The 18,632-nt window shown below is 42.5% G+C and overlaps 1 protein-coding gene across 5 annotated transcripts in view; it reads right to left on the reverse strand.

Annotated features, from left to right (window-relative positions):
* Window positions 1-18,632, reverse strand: part of unc5a (unc-5 netrin receptor A) — a 217,134-nt gene that overhangs the window by 12,901 nt on the left and 185,601 nt on the right. For all 5 annotated transcript variants that reach the window (XM_053515479.1, XM_053515478.1, XM_053515477.1 and 2 more), the window contains 3 exons: window positions 18,277-18,364; window positions 16,946-17,114; window positions 14,419-14,652 (listed from right to left, as the gene is read on the reverse strand). In XM_053515479.1, coding sequence (XP_053371454.1) covers window positions 14,419-14,652; window positions 16,946-17,114; window positions 18,277-18,364 — 491 coding nt within the window. The remainder of the gene's footprint in view (window positions 1-14,418; window positions 14,653-16,945; window positions 17,115-18,276; window positions 18,365-18,632) is intronic.

An 18,632-nucleotide genomic window follows, 5' to 3' on the forward strand; every position in this document is an offset into this window, starting at 1 on the left:
TGTTGGCTGGTTCAGGAGTGGCTTCAAGAGATGCAACAGTTGTAGTGCATTTGGTGGCTCTTGATGCACTGACTCCAGCCTCACTCCACAAGTTTTCCCAAGTTCTTGAATTGGCTTTGCTTGCCAATCGTCTTAAGTCCATGGTCATCTCTGTTGCTATTTTATTCCATTCCAGTCAACTTTTCATGAATATGAGCTCCAATACAGCATTTTGTGAACAGACAGCCCATTCAGCATTGGGGTGTCAGGGATCGTTTTCTGGACAACTGTCAAGTCAGCAAACTTTCCATAATTGTAATTACATGTACTGAACCAAACCACTTTGATACACAAGACAGGAATTAAAATATTCTAATATTTTGAGATAGTGGATTTACTTAATATGTATTGAATCAAGAGTATCTAATAATTTATTCTGTTTAAATTAAGTTGCTGTAAATAGTAATGGCAAAAGATTTTCATGTTTATATCATGTCTAAGACCTACATTGGTAAAAAAGAAAGAGTTGTATAATGCAATCCCAACAAAAAACCTTAAACTTTTTATGCTTTTGCACAGGAGATAGTGGTCAATCAATCATCTTTAGTACCTGCCTGAGGCTCATGGTGTTTTAAATAATAAGGATACTACTATGTTTTTATTTTTAACCACTGCATAAGTGAGGGAAAAAAAGCAGTCCCTTTAACATCCCTGACCTTTTGTTACACTCTTGCATCATATTAGGATCCAGTGTAGTGCCTAAGCACACAAGCGTGCACATATACACATGCACAATTCTCCAACAGAGCAAAAGCCTCACACCCAAAAGGAATTAAAGTCCACTTGAACGTCACTCGATCCCTGACTCGTGCTGGTAGTGCGCTCGCTCACGACGGATGCTGGAGAAATGAATATGAAGCTAATGTGCTGGAAGAACCACGCTCTGGAAGGGCAGATGGATGTGCCCGTATGGTGCGGCGGCTTTACTGTGTGAAAGCTGATGCACACGGCTTGAATTCGGAGAGCGAGTCTAATTAAGATTGAGAATCTCGCCGATTCTTATCTGCGCCACTGTTTCTTTAGCTGCGCACTTCAGGGTAGACTGGCTTCAATTAAAATGCTAAGGGAGCCAGTTATTATCGATTTGGAACATGGATACTAGCGCTCGTCTCTCTTTCAGGCCGCGTAGTAACGCTGAGATCGGATCACCTAGTCTCTCCCTGCGCTCTAATGAGGGCATAACGAGCCCAATTTTAAGCGGATCCTTTCCCGGAGACACTTTTGAACCGGCCAGTTAGCCTTAAAGTGGTGAAGTTGCTGCCTTTCAAGCCGCGCTCACATCCTCACAGCCATTACGCCTCATGTCGCGGGGGGTCCAAAGGTCAGAGGTTATCTCTCCAGTCGTCCAAGTTCGCGTGAGTCAATAGCGGAGGCCAATCGAATCTGGAGAGCCATATAATCTCTCAGTGTGTGGCTTTTACTCACATAAAAGGCTCTGTAGAGCAGCTCCAAAGCTCCTCGTTTAGCACTGTCCTCTTCTAAGCACAATTACTCTTTGTAAAAAAAAAAAAGAAATCAGCATTGCAAATGGTGGCTCGTGGACTTTGATCCAGATTCTGACCCATCAGCAGATCGAGCTGAGAGCCTGCCAATTATCCCATTATGAAGCCCTGGCACGTTGAATACCAATGCGGACGTCCTGCCAGCGTCCCGAGAGCTTCAGATTAACAAGCGCGCATAAATCTGTCAGTCTCAGCGTGCCGTTTTTTACAGCGTCACGCCCCAAACATAAAAAATATGCACTCGCAGTTTGTGTGTTTGCTTTCCACATGAGGTTTCGACAGAGAGAGTAATGGCCTCCTGTACGCCTCATTGTCTTCTTAATAAATTGCTTTGTGCGACGGCACATTTACTGCCGAGGAAGAAAAAAAAGGAGAGAAAAAACCCCCGCAAGAACTCCCTAAAACTTTATTAAGTTGAGTGAGGGGTGATACGCGCTCTGCACCTTTGTTCGCAGATCAGAAAAGATTTATTTATGTACATGCAGAGGAGGACGACTTCGACTGGGACGAAAAGAAAACGCAGCAACCGAGGGAAAATGTCACGTGACGGTGGTTTAAGCTGAGACGCGGAAGAAAAAGAAGCCACCGTTTTTTGTTGTTGTTTTTTTTAAGAGTCAAAAAAAAAAAAAAAACGGGATATAAACAGAGGAGAAAGTGGAGAGCTGCGATGAAAACCTCAGAGAGAGAGAGAGAAAAAGAGAGAAGCAAGAGCGAGTGAGTGGGAAAAGATGGAGAAGCAGCTTAGCGTTTTCGCCTTGAGGTCAGGAGTGTGTTAAGCTTCAGAGAGACAGATAACTGGATTATTGGAGGCCCGGATGCAGCTCTCCAGCTTTTCAGCCTCGTCTGTCCGGTTGCCTCGGCTCACTCGCTGCCGCGTCTGATAGACTCGGTCCATCTGGGAATAGACAAGACTCTCGTATAGTTAATCTTCCCTGTCTGCCTGTGACAGAAGGAGGTTAGCTGCCGCGCTAACTCTTAGACGGAAAACCGTCTTCAGCTGGAGGAGTACGAAAAGGTTTCAAGGCGATTCTGGGAGACGCCGCCGTCTGACAGCCTCCAATAATCAGAATAAACATGTTAATAAGGAAACGTTCCAGAGGTTTCAGACCTCTCGTGAAAAAGGGAGAGCGCGTTAACGCAGACCAGGGACTTTGTGTTCACACTGAAAGGCAACAGATGATCGCTTGTTCGCGCTGACAAACAGTGACGAGCAGTGTTTGAATTGAGCTTTTCTTAAATCTATGCAAACGCTGTAGCAACAAAGCGACACGTCCAAATCATCGTCCTGGACGATTCCTACTGTATGTCCCAGTGCAGTCTGGTCTGGTCTGATTGTTCTTCACTTCCCCACCAGCAGCTTTTAATTCCTACCTGTAATTAACTCTAATTTACTGTTTGACGCACAAAATAGAAGAAAACCTCTTCTACTTAATATCAATTTACTCCGGTCAGTTTCTCATCCGGAGATATTTGGCTATAGTTTTGGAAATGAAAATATTACAATGCAGCTAAGGACGTATTATAATAAACAGAATGAGTAGCTCACCTCTCATATCTTCTGATCCGAGTCGTTCGTTCTTTTGAATCTATTGCACTGCATAGCGTCTACGGCTGTCACGTGACAAAAAAACGAACGATTCAGATCAAAGACTCAAAGTTAACGACTCATTTCTGTTTCCTGTAAACGTAGGTTTTGCAAAGCTTTGCGCATGGACACCCAGCAGAAAATGAACTCGGAAATCACTCTCCGAGACGACTTGTTACGTTAAAGTCACGTTAAAGACTCGTTCAAAAAGGATGACCCATCACTAGCGCCTGGCTTTCTGATTACGGCGCAGATTCTAATTACGGAGTCTAGACCTGAGCAACTGATCAACCCCAGATTATAACACTGTCTCCAAAGGCTTGTACAGTGGACACTATGTATGTATGATCGCATGGTGCGCTTCTCTTCTTACCCTGACACGTCCTTCACCCTGGAATAGGATCAATCTGGACTTCCATCGCTCCAAAGACTCCAATCTTTATGATCTCACTAACAAGTTGTTTACTTTTGGATACACAGCTGTTTAGTTCCAGTCCTGTGAGTTCTCATCACATTGTGTGTGGTGTCCTACCAGGTCGTCCATGTGTCCAATGGCTCTTGAATCGAATCCAGTTAATCTACTAAATCTGCTTGCTTGTTTTTTTTTTCGCTTTCCAGGATAATCAATAATCTGACCCTTCTGTAACGAGGAAACGTTACGCTGTTTATCATCACATGACTAAAACTTTGGCTTGAAATGATGTTTCCATTGGTGCCAACGAAATCAGTGACCATAAGGTCTGAGCATTTAAGAGAAAAAGAGCATGACAGCAACACGTTATTAGTAGGAATTAAACAGTGCATAACGATAAGTGTTAAAGTAATATAATCGTCGTACTTGTTTTTGCTTTAACTTCCACCAACATTAAACATTTCGATTAATAATTTATCTCCAGAACTTGATGTAGCCGCGTGGTTCTGATTTATTTTCTCAGTGTACATTTTTAATCCAGAAACTGTTTTATCCTTGAGCGAGTCTTAACCTAGTGCTGCTCAGGCTCTGTGCTGGGATAAAAAATAAAAAAAACTAGAAATAAAAAGAAAAAAAAAACATCTGGCGAATCAATGAATATAAAATAAATAAGTGTAAACGTCGGGGAGATTTAAGGCGAGCGGACTGTGCGCTCCTAGCATCAGAAAATCTAAGCGTCTAAAAGTCTCCTTGCTCAGCAGCAATGATTTATGATCAGTGTTAGTGCACTAGACTTTGGAGTTTAATAAATAAATAAAGTGAAAGTAATAACACATGGAAATGTAGACGTGAAAAAAAAAAAGATGTCATGTGACATGAACCGCACATGAGGCAGCCATGAATTAATAATAATAGCTCCCACGATTCCTGTGCAATATTAAATAACGACAGGCGCTTTGCGGCCTCATATTTGGATAGATATAGAGCTCAGTCGTTGTTGTTTTGTTGTTGTTGGTTTTTTTTTTTTTCCTTAACATGATTGAAAGAGATCGAAGACGCGGTGACGGAATTAAAACGACTCGGGAGATGAACGACGGCTTTCGTGTCGACTCGACAAACAATTCGGCGTGCGAGACGAGGGAGAATTTTTTGAACGATGACGTGCAGATGTTCATTATAAAGACGTATCTGCATATAGTTAAGCGTTCCCTCGAGCCGAGCTCGTCTTATTGTCTTTCTCTCTTCATCTATAAAAGCTTCTCTCCGTCTTTGTCACTCTCTCTCTCTCTCTCTCTGATGGATCGAGCCCATCAGTGTGTCTTCCACAGCCTCGCTCATCTCTGATTAATAACTTCGAGTGTGAGCATAAAGGCAGCTGTGCTACACACACACACACACACACACACATCACGCAGGAGATGCACTTTGCTCTTGATAAATCATGGTGAAAAAGTAAGCGCAACACTGCGACGGGTCGTTTCTCTCACTCCGTGTCAGCCTCCTCTCCACGAACCCGAGCGGCGCGGTAAACTCCATGTCATGGATCTGACGCTGAGCTTTTGCAACCGACCAACACACACACACACACACACACACACACACACACACAGGCACACATGCAATTATACTTTACTCCTAGACAAAGGTCACACCAGAGACCATTCTCTCTCACACACACACACACACACACACACACACACACTGCTGCTATGCCGACTCAGCACCGAAACACCAAAGAAGAAAAAAATGTAGGTCTCATCTGTAGTCTAGACACGTCGTTAGCTGTATTTCAGGGACGTCCCGTCAGCACGTCAGCGCGGCTAGTTTAACAAGCCAGCTCCAAATAAGACGTCAAACTTAAATAGTAAAACCATCAAACACCTCGGTGTGGCGTCCGAAAACAAGAAACAAGCATCATTTCATCCAATTATGCTTTCAACCATCATTCATTATATATATATATATATAGCTAAGGTCAGACACACACACACACACACGCATATATATACATGAGTTCCGTTCCTGGAGGTGCCTGTTAGTAAGATTTACCCCGTTTTTACAGTTTTCATGTAGTTATTACGTTTCCAATCTCTCGGTGCAACTTTATTTGCAGTGGCGGCTGGTGCAATATTTGTTTTTGGAGGGGAGCGCAAACAAAATTTAACTTCAACTTGTAATAATCGCCTGTAAATAGCCATGAGAAGTGCTGGAAAAGCACAGAGTGTAAGCTGGGCCGTGATCACTTGACTGCTGCTTAATTACAAAATCAGGTCGATCTGGTCCAAGCGCTTTAACTTTTTTTCTTTCCTCGTCCGATAGCCTTGTGAAGAGGTATTTTAGCAAAGAACAAACAGAATTTTCTCTCATATTTTTCTGGCTCAATCACTATTCAATACATTAACTAACAATCTGCTGAACGTTAATAAGACTCGTTAAGAATGGTCCAATCACATGAGCCCAAATATTTAAAAACAACATTGATTTGCTATGAACAAAAGTGGCAAATCGCAGCCTCAAGTCACATGCTTTTCAAAACTTGACACGCCTACATAGACACTCGTTTGTCTGGCGCCTCGCGTACACAAACACAAATAATCATAATACAGTTTGTTTGTTTTTTTTTGTAAATAAATTATATTTAAAAAATACAGCAGAATATTGTGACTGAATTACTTCATTTCATTATTAAAATAAATAATTATTATTTTAAATAATTACATGTTAAAGTAGCATTCTTCTCTGCCTAACTTTAAGGGGCAGCACCCCAGCGCCCCTTATTGACCGGCCGCCACTGTTTATTTTGCTAATGAACCAATGAACCTTATATTGCCAGGATTAGAAACATCTTATCCGTATCTGATGCAGAAAAGCTGGTTCATGCATTCATGACCTCCAGACTGGACTACTGTAATACATTACTAGGTGGTTGTCCTGCATCCTCAATAAGCAAACTACTGTACAGTTAGTCCAAAATGCATCGAAACTTAAGAAAATATAATCATACAGTATAACAACAATTATACAGGGACTATCATCCCTGCACTGGCTACCTGTTCAGTTTAGAATTCATTACAAACTAGCATTACTTACGTACAAGGCTCTAAATGGTTTAGCTCCTACGTATCTAGTCGGTCTTCTGACACGTTACAATCCGCGGTGCTCCTTAAGTTCACAAAACTCTGGATTTCTAGTAGTTCCCAAGTCCACGAAAGGGGAGCTAGAGCGTTTTCATATTTATCTCCTAAGCTTTGGAACAGCCTTCCTGATAATGTTTGGGGCTCAGACACAGTCTACCAGTTTAAAAGGAGACTCAAGACACATCTCTTTAGCCTGGCATACGTATAATCCATCCCATAACCTCGTACTCCAGTACATCTTAATGCACACTCACACAGGTTTGGTGTTTTGGTTCCGCACTATACTCTCGTGAGACTGCGCCTCCAAATGGCGAGTGGAATCCCAGTGAGGCGGGGTGGGGTCAGCTGACGCTACGCGGCTCCCGGACTGATTCATTGAAGCCAGTGTGGCTGACTCATCCCCCCCCCCCCCCCCCATTTGGAAGAGGTATAAATAATGCACATAATGCCCCACCCCCACCCCGCAAACACTCACAATATACGCGGAAATTTGTAACTCGAATGTTTATAAGTTGGGGATTTACGTATATATGTGTGCGTTTGTTTGTCTGATCTTTGCTTCAAGAGCTAAAAGGTCAACAAAAATACAAAATACAATTAATATAATAAATATAAATATACAAACAGTACATTTTTACTACCCACGTCCATCAACATGAACTCATTCGTCCATGTCTCAAAAAATAAATCCAAGCTTTCCAGCGGTAATATCACCGAGGTAATTTCTGGTAATGTCACCAAGCTGTGTCGAGATACAAGACATCAGGGAGAGACTAATATTCGCAAAAGGTTCAGGGTTTGAACAGGACAAAAGGTGCGCGCTTACCATCAGTCCTGTTTCACGCCAACAGTGAAGCATCCTGAGACTGAGAGTTCATGTGTTGGGTCGCTTCTCAGCCAATGGAGTGGGTTTACTTACTATTTTGCCTAAGAACACTGCCATGAATAAAGAACGGTACAAAAACATCCTCAGCAACTTCTCCCAACCATCCATGAAGAGTTTGGTGATGAACAATGCCTTTTCCAGCATGATGGAGCTCCTCGCCATGAGACAAAAGTGATAACTAGGTGGCTCCAGGAAGAAAACATCACAATTTTGGTTTTATGGCCAAAAAACTCCCCAGAAGACTCCGTAATCCCACTGAGAACTTGTGGTCAATCCTCAAGAAATGGGTGGACAAACAAAAACCCACAAACACCAAGCATTGATTATGCAAGAACGGGCTGCGCCATCAGTCAGGATTTGGTCCAGAAGTTGATTGACAGCATGCCCAGGCGAATTGTTAGAGGTCTTGAAAAAGAAGGTCAACACTGCAAATACTGACTCTTTGCTGAAACCTGATGTAATTTCAGTAAAAGCCTTTAACACTAATGAAATGCTTGTTATTATATTTCAGTATACCAGAGGAACATCTAACAAAAAACACTGAAGCAGCAGACTTTGTAAAAATTCATATTTGTATAATTTGCTAATTTTTTGGCCATGGCCTGTTGGTTATTTATCAGGACATTAGGTCCTCAAAGGAGCCGAAGCATCTTTGAGATGTTGAGATGCTGGTTTAAAACAATATTAATTTGTGTTTGCTAAATGTTTTACATCGTAGGAGTGTAGACTACTGTTTTATATAGTCTGGTGTAATAACCTTGAGACCACATGGGGCAGAAGGGTGAGGCAACGGGTTAATCCACGGCATAGACAAGCCATTATTTACATAAAAAAAAACTGATAGAAATAAATAGTAAATTTTATAACATCATATAAATATTCAAAAGATTTATGTCTATGTGAAAAAGATTAAATAGAAGTAAAAACCTTTAAGTTGCCCCGGCTCTTCCCCCTGGGCATATTATACGTATTCGTACCCCGACCCCAGCACAGAGCTGTCACAACACGATTCACTCAGGTCTCGCACACACCGGCACGACGGTGTCTCCGAGGCAGCTGTGGGATCTGAACTCATAACCTTCCACTCCACATGCAGCGCCGGAGAAGTGCGAGCCCCGTGTTAAATATCGATCTAATTGGTCCCGTAGGGCCACTCGCTTATCGAGAGCCTGTGAACTGAAATGTCGCTGACTCCCCCGGTGTCATGGCGACGCTTAACGATCAAACACAATTATGCTGTTTCTAATCGGGTTTAATTGGGAGATGAAAAGCCGCCCTTCCTGGCCTGCTGTCAGGCTGAGTGACGTGAGGAAGAGAGCGAGATCTCTTCCAGATGTGTCTGGAGAATCAGGGCATGACTGCATGTTTGATGAGGTGATGAAACCTGTATGGAATGGATTCAGTGGCAAAAAGGATAAAATCTATAAGAGAAACAAAAGTCGAATAAATACAGTCATACAGTCTTTTATGTCTGTGTGTTTTTTTTTGCGCATAAACTTCATAAAAATAACCTGATTGTAGCAGGTCTTAGTATTAGGCAAATACAACCTCAGACAAAAACATGCAGGCGATACTAAGTACCCCCTTACTGCTTCCACAGGATTTAAGAGGGTAAGTTGCAGCCAGATGATGATAATCACCAGCCCTTAATTAGCTCATCATCAGCAGGTGTGCAGACCTCTATAAAAGCTGAGGTTTTAGCAATGTGCTGATCTGGAGCATTCAGGTGTGTGTTAAGCACTGGTCTTGGAGAAGCGGTTCAATTAATTGAGCATCAATCTGGAGAGGGATTATAAAAGCATTTCCAAACAATTTGGAGTTCAATGTTCAATAAGGGGGAAAGATTATTCACAAGTTAAAAGCATTCAAGACTTGCAAGTTGCCAATCTTCTCAGGAGTGGACGCCCAGCACATCCACCCCAAGGCGATGCTCAGAAAGATGCAAAAAAAAAAAAAAAAAGAAAAAGCCAAGAGCTACATCTCAGACCATACAAACCTCACTGAGCATGTGACATTTTCAAGTCCATGGCAGCACAATTAGAAGAAGACCGAACAAGTACGTTTGCTTGGAGAAAGGTGCAGGAGAAACTTCCGTCTAAAAAGAAAAGAAGAACAAGTGAGGTTCGCAAGATTGTACCTGAACAAACCACAAGGCTTCAGGAACAATGTCTTAGCCCAAAGTAGAGTCGTTTGGCCGTAATATCCAGCGTCTTGTGGGCATTAAACCAAACAGCAGAAACACCTCATACCCACTGTCGAGCACAGCAGTGGAGGGCTGATGATTTAGGCTTGTTTTGCAGCCACAGGACCCGAGCAGTCAATAAGCCGACCATCTGTATATCAGAGTATTTTGGAGGGAAATTTGAGGCCGACTGTCCGACAGCTAAAGCTCGGCCGAAATTGGGTCTTGCAACAAAACAATGATCCGAAGCACACCAGGTAATCTATGTCAGAATGGCTGAAAAATGAAAGATTCAAGGTTTTGATATGGCCTTGTCCAACCCCAAAGACCTTAAGCCACGTAAGACTCTGTGGCAGAATCTTAGCAGAGCTGTGCATAAGCGAAAGTCCAAAAAACCCCAATGAACTGAAGCAATGAAAAATAGAGCAAAACCATGTGAGAAACTGAAAATGTCATATAGGAAAAGATGACTTCAAGTTATTGCTGCTAAAGGTGAATCTACAAGTTATTGAAGGTACTTGGTATTGCACACATTGTTTTGTTTTTTTTTGTTTACTTTTGGGTCATTTTTGTTACATAAATAATAACACGGTTCAAAAAGTTATATCTTGTTGTTCGTCTAAGGTTGTATTTGTCTAATAACGAGACCCGATACAATCAAGTGATCTTAATTATGTTTTTACAAAAAAATAATAATAGTCATGATTTATTAGAATTAAAAAAGGGTGCACTAACTTTTACACACAACTGTATTTTAGATGCAATTAATAGATCTCTCTATGTTCTCCTTGAGGAAATCTATCTAAAGACAGATGTAGTGAGTGTTCAGCTTAAAAATTATTTCTAACATAATTTGGTATTATGGTAAGATGTGTGTGTGTGTGTGTGTGTGTGTGTGTGTGTGTGTGTGAGAGAGTGCTGATGCGTGCCATACCCTGTGGCAATCATTACAGTCCATAACACAACACAATTAACACGTCGCCAGAGATAAATATGCGTCTCAGGCATTAGATCAGCTGCTACCTGTTTCTACATCACGCTCTCCTGACTAGCGCTGATTAGCATAATAATCAGAAGACAATCACAATAAATGAGGACCTGTGACTGTACAGGAAGCCAATCAGTCACTCTGGAGGGGGTACATTTTTTAGAGCAAAGAGCTCCCTGCACCTGTTAGGTGTGTCCTTGTTTTCCACACAATAGCTGCTGCAGATCAGATCTGAGAAGTAACTCTAGTGTATCACTATATCATGTTTCCAAATCAGCCCTAAAGACTACATATCCCATGAGGCCACTGTGGCATACCACAGACATCTCTGTCTGAGTGTGTACTCGTTCACATACACACACGTCTCCAATTGATGCAAACGGCCAAGGTAACGGCCGAGCCGAAGCAGTTTATTATTACCCGCTTTTATTTATGCTACGCCTGTTTATTCAACGCTACACTTTTCCCCTGTGTTTAATGACGCCATATAATATACACGGGGAACAAAAACTTGCATCACACATCAACAGCTTGCATCTCGCAGAAACAGAAATAACGAGCTCCTAATGAGTTCATAACGAGTGTGGGTGCTGAGGCCGCAGTTTGGCAGGAGATCAGTGGCTGCTGGAGTTTCTCATGAGACTCCAGAGGACCTCGTGTTGGCCTGATCGAGGCTGAGGGTCCAAACTCCACTGCCCATAATCCTCTGAGCTCTGTGTGCCTGTTCTCTCTCTCCATCCATCTCTGTTTGACTTTTCCCATTTCCATCACACAACTTCTCTAAATCTCCTCATGTCATTTCACACACTCGCTTTTTTTCTTCTTCTTCTTCGTTTTTTCCTTCCCTTCCCTGCCTGGCAGGCTGCGTGAGGTTGGAGTGGTGATTACTACGCTCTTCTCTCTCGTGGCGAACTCGGGACGGCAGCCACACAACTTCTCTTTTTCATTTACTAATTAACCATGCAAATGAAATCTTAAAGGCTACTCAAACATGCTTCTCAAGGGAGCTGGCGTTGGCATCGGCTCCTGCTTATTCTTGAGCCATTGGTGAGAAGAAAAAAAGGAAAACAAAAACACGGAAAAGGGAAAGCCGCCAAAGAAATACAGACATAAGCAGCCGAATGGCAAGAACAAACAGAAGGGAAGCTTAACCTATTATCATTCATCACACAACAATCACCAGTCCCTAGACTGTCAAATCAACCAACGCTCAGTTTCCATCTCGACTTGAAATGATGGGCAAATCCTGATTAGAATACTGATAGTACTGATTGCACCATTACGTCAGCTCTCAAACAATAAATCAATCATGTACCTTATGCTTATGCTGTTATAACCGCTCTCCAGCCCATAATACTAGCATATCGACCAGTCACCATTTACCTCACAAACAATCTAAACAATATGAACCATTAACAAGTAAAAGGCAACCGGTCCATTCCAACTCGTTACCCCAGGGCATCAATTTCCACTGATTACATCAATGTGTAACCATCACTGTGGCAACCAATCAGCATTTACCACACCACCTTATCAGCTCCTGAACATTCCAACCCAATCATTAATCAGTGTAATTCCATCAATCAACATAGCAGCTAATCACTACTCAATACACCAACCAACCATCAATCATCCCCCAACAAAGCGACCAATCACCACAAATCACACACATAGCTAAAAATGCTAAAAGTTCCAACCACATCGCCAGCTTTTGTTACTCCTTTAACATATCACTGTATGGCAATACCGAATCACTAATTAACAGAAAAATGTTCTCAACCAACACACCGACCCATCACCACTTAGCGAATTATGAACTGCAGATTGTCCTGTAAACTGTACCAACATGTTAAGAAATAATATAGTTAGGAATACAATCCAGTTGCTACTCTCCATATCAACGTATTCACTTATTACCACTCACTATACAGCATTATAGCCATTAATAAACCAAAATATCAACCAGCAAACAGTTCCATTACTACAATCCCCACTCTGTATAATGAGATACAGTAGAGTCCAATTACAAAACCACAGCATCCATTCATATCATTCATTATACCAATGTATTACTATGCCTCATATTAATACATTCACCAAATACCAGCCATTACACCACATAGTGACTAATTACCACTTTCTTCAACAACATGCATCCAATTACCACTCTGAAAATCAATTGAATCACCAATTACTACTCATTAAAACCAAATACACCCAATTACCACTCATTAAAACCAACATACACCCAATTAGCCCGATCTCCCATAGTATGAAGCTTGGTCTTTGGAGGTTTCAGAAGATGAACTGAGACAGAGCGGAGGTTACATGTGGATATATGTGAAGTAATAAGTTCCTTAAGATAGGGAGGGGCATCCCCATAGATGCACTGGTGGGTTAGATGGGCAACCTTGTATTCAATTCTGAATGAAACAGGGAGCCAATGAAGCACTTAAGGATGGGTGTAAAATGGTCAAATTCATGTGCTCGCATCAGGATCCTAGCAGCGGAGTTTTGAATATACTGCAGCTTTTGAAGGCTTTTTCAGAAGTCCCAATGAGGAGTGCATTGCAGAAGTCCAGCCTGGAGGAGACAAACGCATGGACTAACTTTTCAGCATCTGCAAATGTAGGTGCTGGACGCAGTTTAGCAATGTTCCTGGGGTGAAAGAAAGATGTCTTACACAGATTTTGTTTGATATGAGCCTCATACGCCAAATGAAAGTCCATTTTAACCCCGAGATTAATAACAGATGTTGACAACGGGATATCCTGACCAGAAAAGGTAATGCTAGTGATGCTAGATGTCTTAACATGGTGTGGGGTGCCTACTAAAATAGGTTCAGTCTTAGAGCTGTTCAGCTGCAGGAAATTTTGCTTTATCCATGACTTTATATCCTCCAAGCAGATGTTAAAAAGTGGATGATGGCGGAGTAGAGGAGGAGGTTGATTTTATCCTGAGGTGAAGCTGGGTATCATCAGCATAGCAATGAAATAAAATTTTGTGCCGGCTGATGACACAGCCCAGAGGAAGCATATACAATATAAACAACATGGGGTCGAGCACTGAGCCCTGAGGAACACCACAGGTACTGTAACACTGTGTGTAGCAGATTTAGCATCTTCCAGGGCAACATGCTGTTCTTTCAGCAAGATAAGATGAGAGCCAGTTGTAAACAGAGCCAAAGAGACCTACAGAATGATACCAATTACACCTCATTGTACCAAAATACACCATTTTACCACTCATTACACAAACATACACCCAATTACCGCTCATTATACCAAAATCGACATAATCACCACTCATTACACAAACATACACCTGGGTACCACTCATTAAACCAACATACACCCAATTACCATTACATCAAAATAAAAACTAATTATAATATATTAACAATCACTAATCATCAATCACCTAACATACACGAATCAGCTGGTAAGCCTATGTATTAACCAATTACCAATCATTCCAATAAAATATTTAGCAATTAGCATTCACTACCCATTATATTAGGTGACCAAACAATCAAAACTCATTGCACCAAAAGATGACAAATAAACGCACAGTTTTTTACTTCTGAAATCATATTCTTGAACAATTCTATAAATTCAAAGAGCAGTTGGAACATGCTATAAAAAGTACAAAACCGGTGTGGTGTAAATCAAAGTCAAGGTCACTTACCTGGATGAGGTCGTGTGTGTCATCAGTGCAGTAGACACGGATGGTGTATTCGAGCGTGGAGCAGTAGGCCGGGGCGAACAGCAGCAGCTTGAGGCGTTTTGCCGCGGCCATGCTGAGGGACTCTCCGACCAAAGCAAAGCGTCCGAGCTGCTCGGTGAACACACGGCATGTCTCGGCCTCCAGCTGGCAGTAAAACGGCTCAGACGCCAACTCCTCTCCGAGCAGCAACACATCCTAATGTGCACGAGGGAACAGTTAATGCAGGGCGACACAGGGTGCAGGGTGTCATTGTGGGCTCGGAGAGAAGTTTTCAAAGTTTTGAAATCATATTTGGATGACTTTTAATTAATTTATCTGTATCATTGTGCTGATTTATAATCACTTATATCCATATTAGGCTTGTTTGACATGCAGTTATGTTTGACATTAATGAACACACTTGCCTCCGAAACCGAGACGTTTACACGGGACAAATAGAATGCCTTAGAATTCATTACGTTAAAATAAATCCTACTTCCTTTTTCTCATTATCTGTTTGATATTAAAGCTAATAAATAAAAAAAGGGTAAGTTGCCCTGCTGTGTCATTGTGAACATTTTGCTCCAGACAGCTCTGATGACGGCATCATGGTCAGAGCAGAAAGAGTTGACCTGGGTCATTAACGTCTCCGTGGCAACTCCGCACCATTTTACACTCGTTCGTTAATCAATTAGCCGCTTTGACAATTGTATTCACTCTTTTTAACGCCTATGAAAACGCGATAATTAACACCAGGCCCGAGGATACGAGCTGAGTGAAACGTTTCTTAGAGCGGAAAAGTGCAAACTCCAGTATTTCATGAACAATAACAAAAAGCCTTGACATGACTATACACTATGTGTGTACTGTAGGAGGTGAGGGAGAAATCTCAGAAGGTGTTGTTCTTTTGTAACCAGAGCTTTATTACAATCTGCTTATGGCTTCCCAGAGCGGCTTTAATTAGAAGAAAAGGTAAGAGGGAGGCTCCGTGACGAGTGCACCGGTTCCCTCAATCTAATCAACCTCACACGCCTCAGGACCTCCGGCCAGGAAATGACATCCTGCTGATCGATGAAATGAGCCGTTGTGTTCATCAATAAAATTACTATAGACGTGAGACGTTTTCACATCCGTCCACTATGAAGACAGTTTCGTTCCCCTTCCGAATGTTTTCTTTCCCCCTTACTCTTTTTTTTTTAAACGTCCCCGTTCGGATGGTTCGATATCGACGAGGGACTATATTTCAGCCTTTCTTCCTGGCGCTTTAGACGCTCTCTGGAGAAATTAATTGCTCTAAGGCTCTCTGCGTACACTCGGTGGAGGACGAAGTTCCCCGTTTTCCTGCCTGAGTCTGGGGTACCTGGACTATATTTGCGCCGAGGGATGATTAAAAGTCCTCGTCTAACCTCAGAGAGAGACAGGGCAATTCATTCTGCAGACGCCCCGCCGCTGCCACACCGGGCGGCCTGAATAATTTATGCACAATATCGAACATGAAAGAGGACCTTCACTAGCACTGAACCCCCTCCCCCCTTTCTGCTTCTTCATCCTTTCTCTCTCCCATCATCTCCCTCCCTCTTCTTCAATCTCCTTCCTGGTATCGCTCTACGGAGGATTACCTGGCGTGTTTGAGGAGCCACAGGAGGATGGAGATACGGCTTAAATCCGTGCATGATTCAGTTCGGTAATGAAAATGAAAAGAAGTTATATATGCATTTATGAAATCCTCATTGCTAGACATGGCGGATTTTATCATCACTGGTGTCCCATTTAAAAAAAAAAAAAAACCTTGTCACATCAAGGGTACGTCCTTCCTACTATGAGTCATGGGGACTAGACACTTTCACAGATGCAGTGTTTAGTCCATCTGAATGGAACCCCGGTGTGTTTTCTATCCTGGGGTGTTTTTTAAGGCAGGCATCGAGTGCTCGTTTGCAAAGAGGAAGGGATTTGACTCTGAATTCGACCCGACAGCAGGAAGCGAACAAAATCTGCCTTGTGTTTTGGGTCGCATCATTTCTTTTGTAGATGCGTGGTGCTTGACTGAGCCTAGAGGAGGAACCTGAGCAAAAAGACAGAGCGGCTGTAGCGTCGAGGAAATGCTGATGTTCTGGAGATTTGAACCAACAAATGCAAGAAAATTCGATTTCAGAGTCAAAATGAACAATTTGTTGTGACACATTTAGGGTTTAAAGGTCCCATGTTTTACTATTTCATTAACACAAGTTAACATAGGTCTCAGAGGTGGGTCAGCTGTAATACCCTTCTGATAATTTATATCTCAGACCGTTTAATGCCACATGAGAAACAAACCGGGGAGAGGATCTTCTTATGTGATGTCACATTAGGGGTGGCTAATTTAAACCCCAGCCAATAACAAACAAAATAGCATTTAGTTTCTACATACAACACTGGAGACCCATCTGCATATATAAAAAAAAAAAGTCTAATAAGTGAATTTTGCATAATAGATCCTATTAAAGACATAACCGGACCTTCATCGACTCACCTCCCAGGTTCCCTCGTAGGTCTGTTTCTTCAGCCTGATGGCCCAGTGCTCGACGCAGGAATCCGAGCAGTGCTCCATGCTGATGATGACGGGCCGAGTCAGCATGACGCCCGGCGGGCCGCAGCTCACCACCGGACTCAGCAGCGTCTGGCACCCAGCCAGGGGCAGTCTGAGGAGGCAGAAACGTGGGCACGGGGGGGTCAGGGGGTCAGTCTACACTCCAGAGTCATGTTCGACATGCTGCGTCCAAGGTCAGAGTCAGCCCTCGAGCCGACGTGGCGAGCAGCCAGCGTTCAGGCCAAACGTCTTACGCTGAAGATCTGTTTCCTATTTAACTTTTCCATCGTGTTCGAGATTTTCTATCGCGCTCCGCTTCAAAGCAGCTTGAAAATTGATACTGTTATTACACTGGCCCGTTTTAAATCTTTAATCATGTCCTAGTGGTGTGTGATTGTAAATATATCGCTTCATCTTCTTTTTTTTTTTTGTTTGTTCTCTTATCCTGGTTTTGATTTATGCCCCCTTCCTTTTTCCTTCTTCTCGTTTAAAAACACTATGATAAAACAGGGCTTGTCTGAGTCTAATACACTAGATAAGCGTATTTCTCTTTTTAAGAGATGTTCCCAGATCTTCTTGGAAAATAAAATTTTTTTATTTCAACTTTAAACAGAAAAGGTTAAATAATGTCAGACTCCGCCTCTTTCACTAAGACTAACATGCAAAGAAGCCACACCTCCTTTACAGGACCCAGTAGACACATTTACATTAGGGCATTTGGCAGACGCCCTTATCCAGAGCGATTTACATTTTCATCTCATTATATATCTGAGGGTTGAGGGACTTGCTCAAGAGTCCAACTGGGACAACCGTGTGGTCGTGGCGTTTGAACCTGGGACCTTCCGAACTGTAGTGCAATGCCTTAACCCTTACTTGACACAAATGCCACGCCTCTTTCGCTAACACTATCATGCACTGAGTCTACTCCTATTTCGTTCTACCTTATGGTAAATATTCATTCCTCGACACCGTTTCAATGTATAAACACTTGCCAAAGAAAAAAGTCAATCGTTTCGTGAATCGCTTCCTTCTGCACAGCCTGTGATGTTTCTCGGATCACACAGAGCCCGCAGCCGGTGTTAGTCACGCATCTGACCAGGCACACACACAAACACACACACACAACACAATCACACACGATCCAGTGCAAGGAAACACTTCAATCACACTCTGTGCTGCCTACGGCCTCTTTATCCCCCCACCTTACGCTCGCTCTCTCATTTCTGTTCTCTCTAAAACTTTTCTGGCAGTGTGTGGAGTGTGGAGGGACCTACCTCACATCGTCCTTCCTCTGCACGGTGAGGTAAATCTCATAGATCTTGCCTCGGGGAATGGCCTCGGGAGGAATGAGCAGGCTGATCCCTAATGCAAATAAGTGCAAAGACAGAAAGAAGCAGGAGCACTCGTTTTTTTATTCCCATGCAGAGGTGCTTTGAGGAAACGTGACCTTCACTGCGTTAATGCAGGCAAGGTAAAAAAAAAAAAGGCTTTTGGTTTTAAAATTACACATCACTGACACACACACATACACTCTCTCTCTTGTGATTTTATAATATGATTTTTTTTACTATCATTAACAAGGAAAGAGCAATGTTATGTTCGGTACGCAAGGGCTTTCTGGTGTCTATCA

The sequence above is a fragment of the Clarias gariepinus genome, chromosome 16 (genome assembly GCF_024256425.1).
Source record: "Clarias gariepinus isolate MV-2021 ecotype Netherlands chromosome 16, CGAR_prim_01v2, whole genome shotgun sequence".
Classification (NCBI taxonomy): Eukaryota; Metazoa; Chordata; class Actinopteri; order Siluriformes; family Clariidae; genus Clarias; species Clarias gariepinus.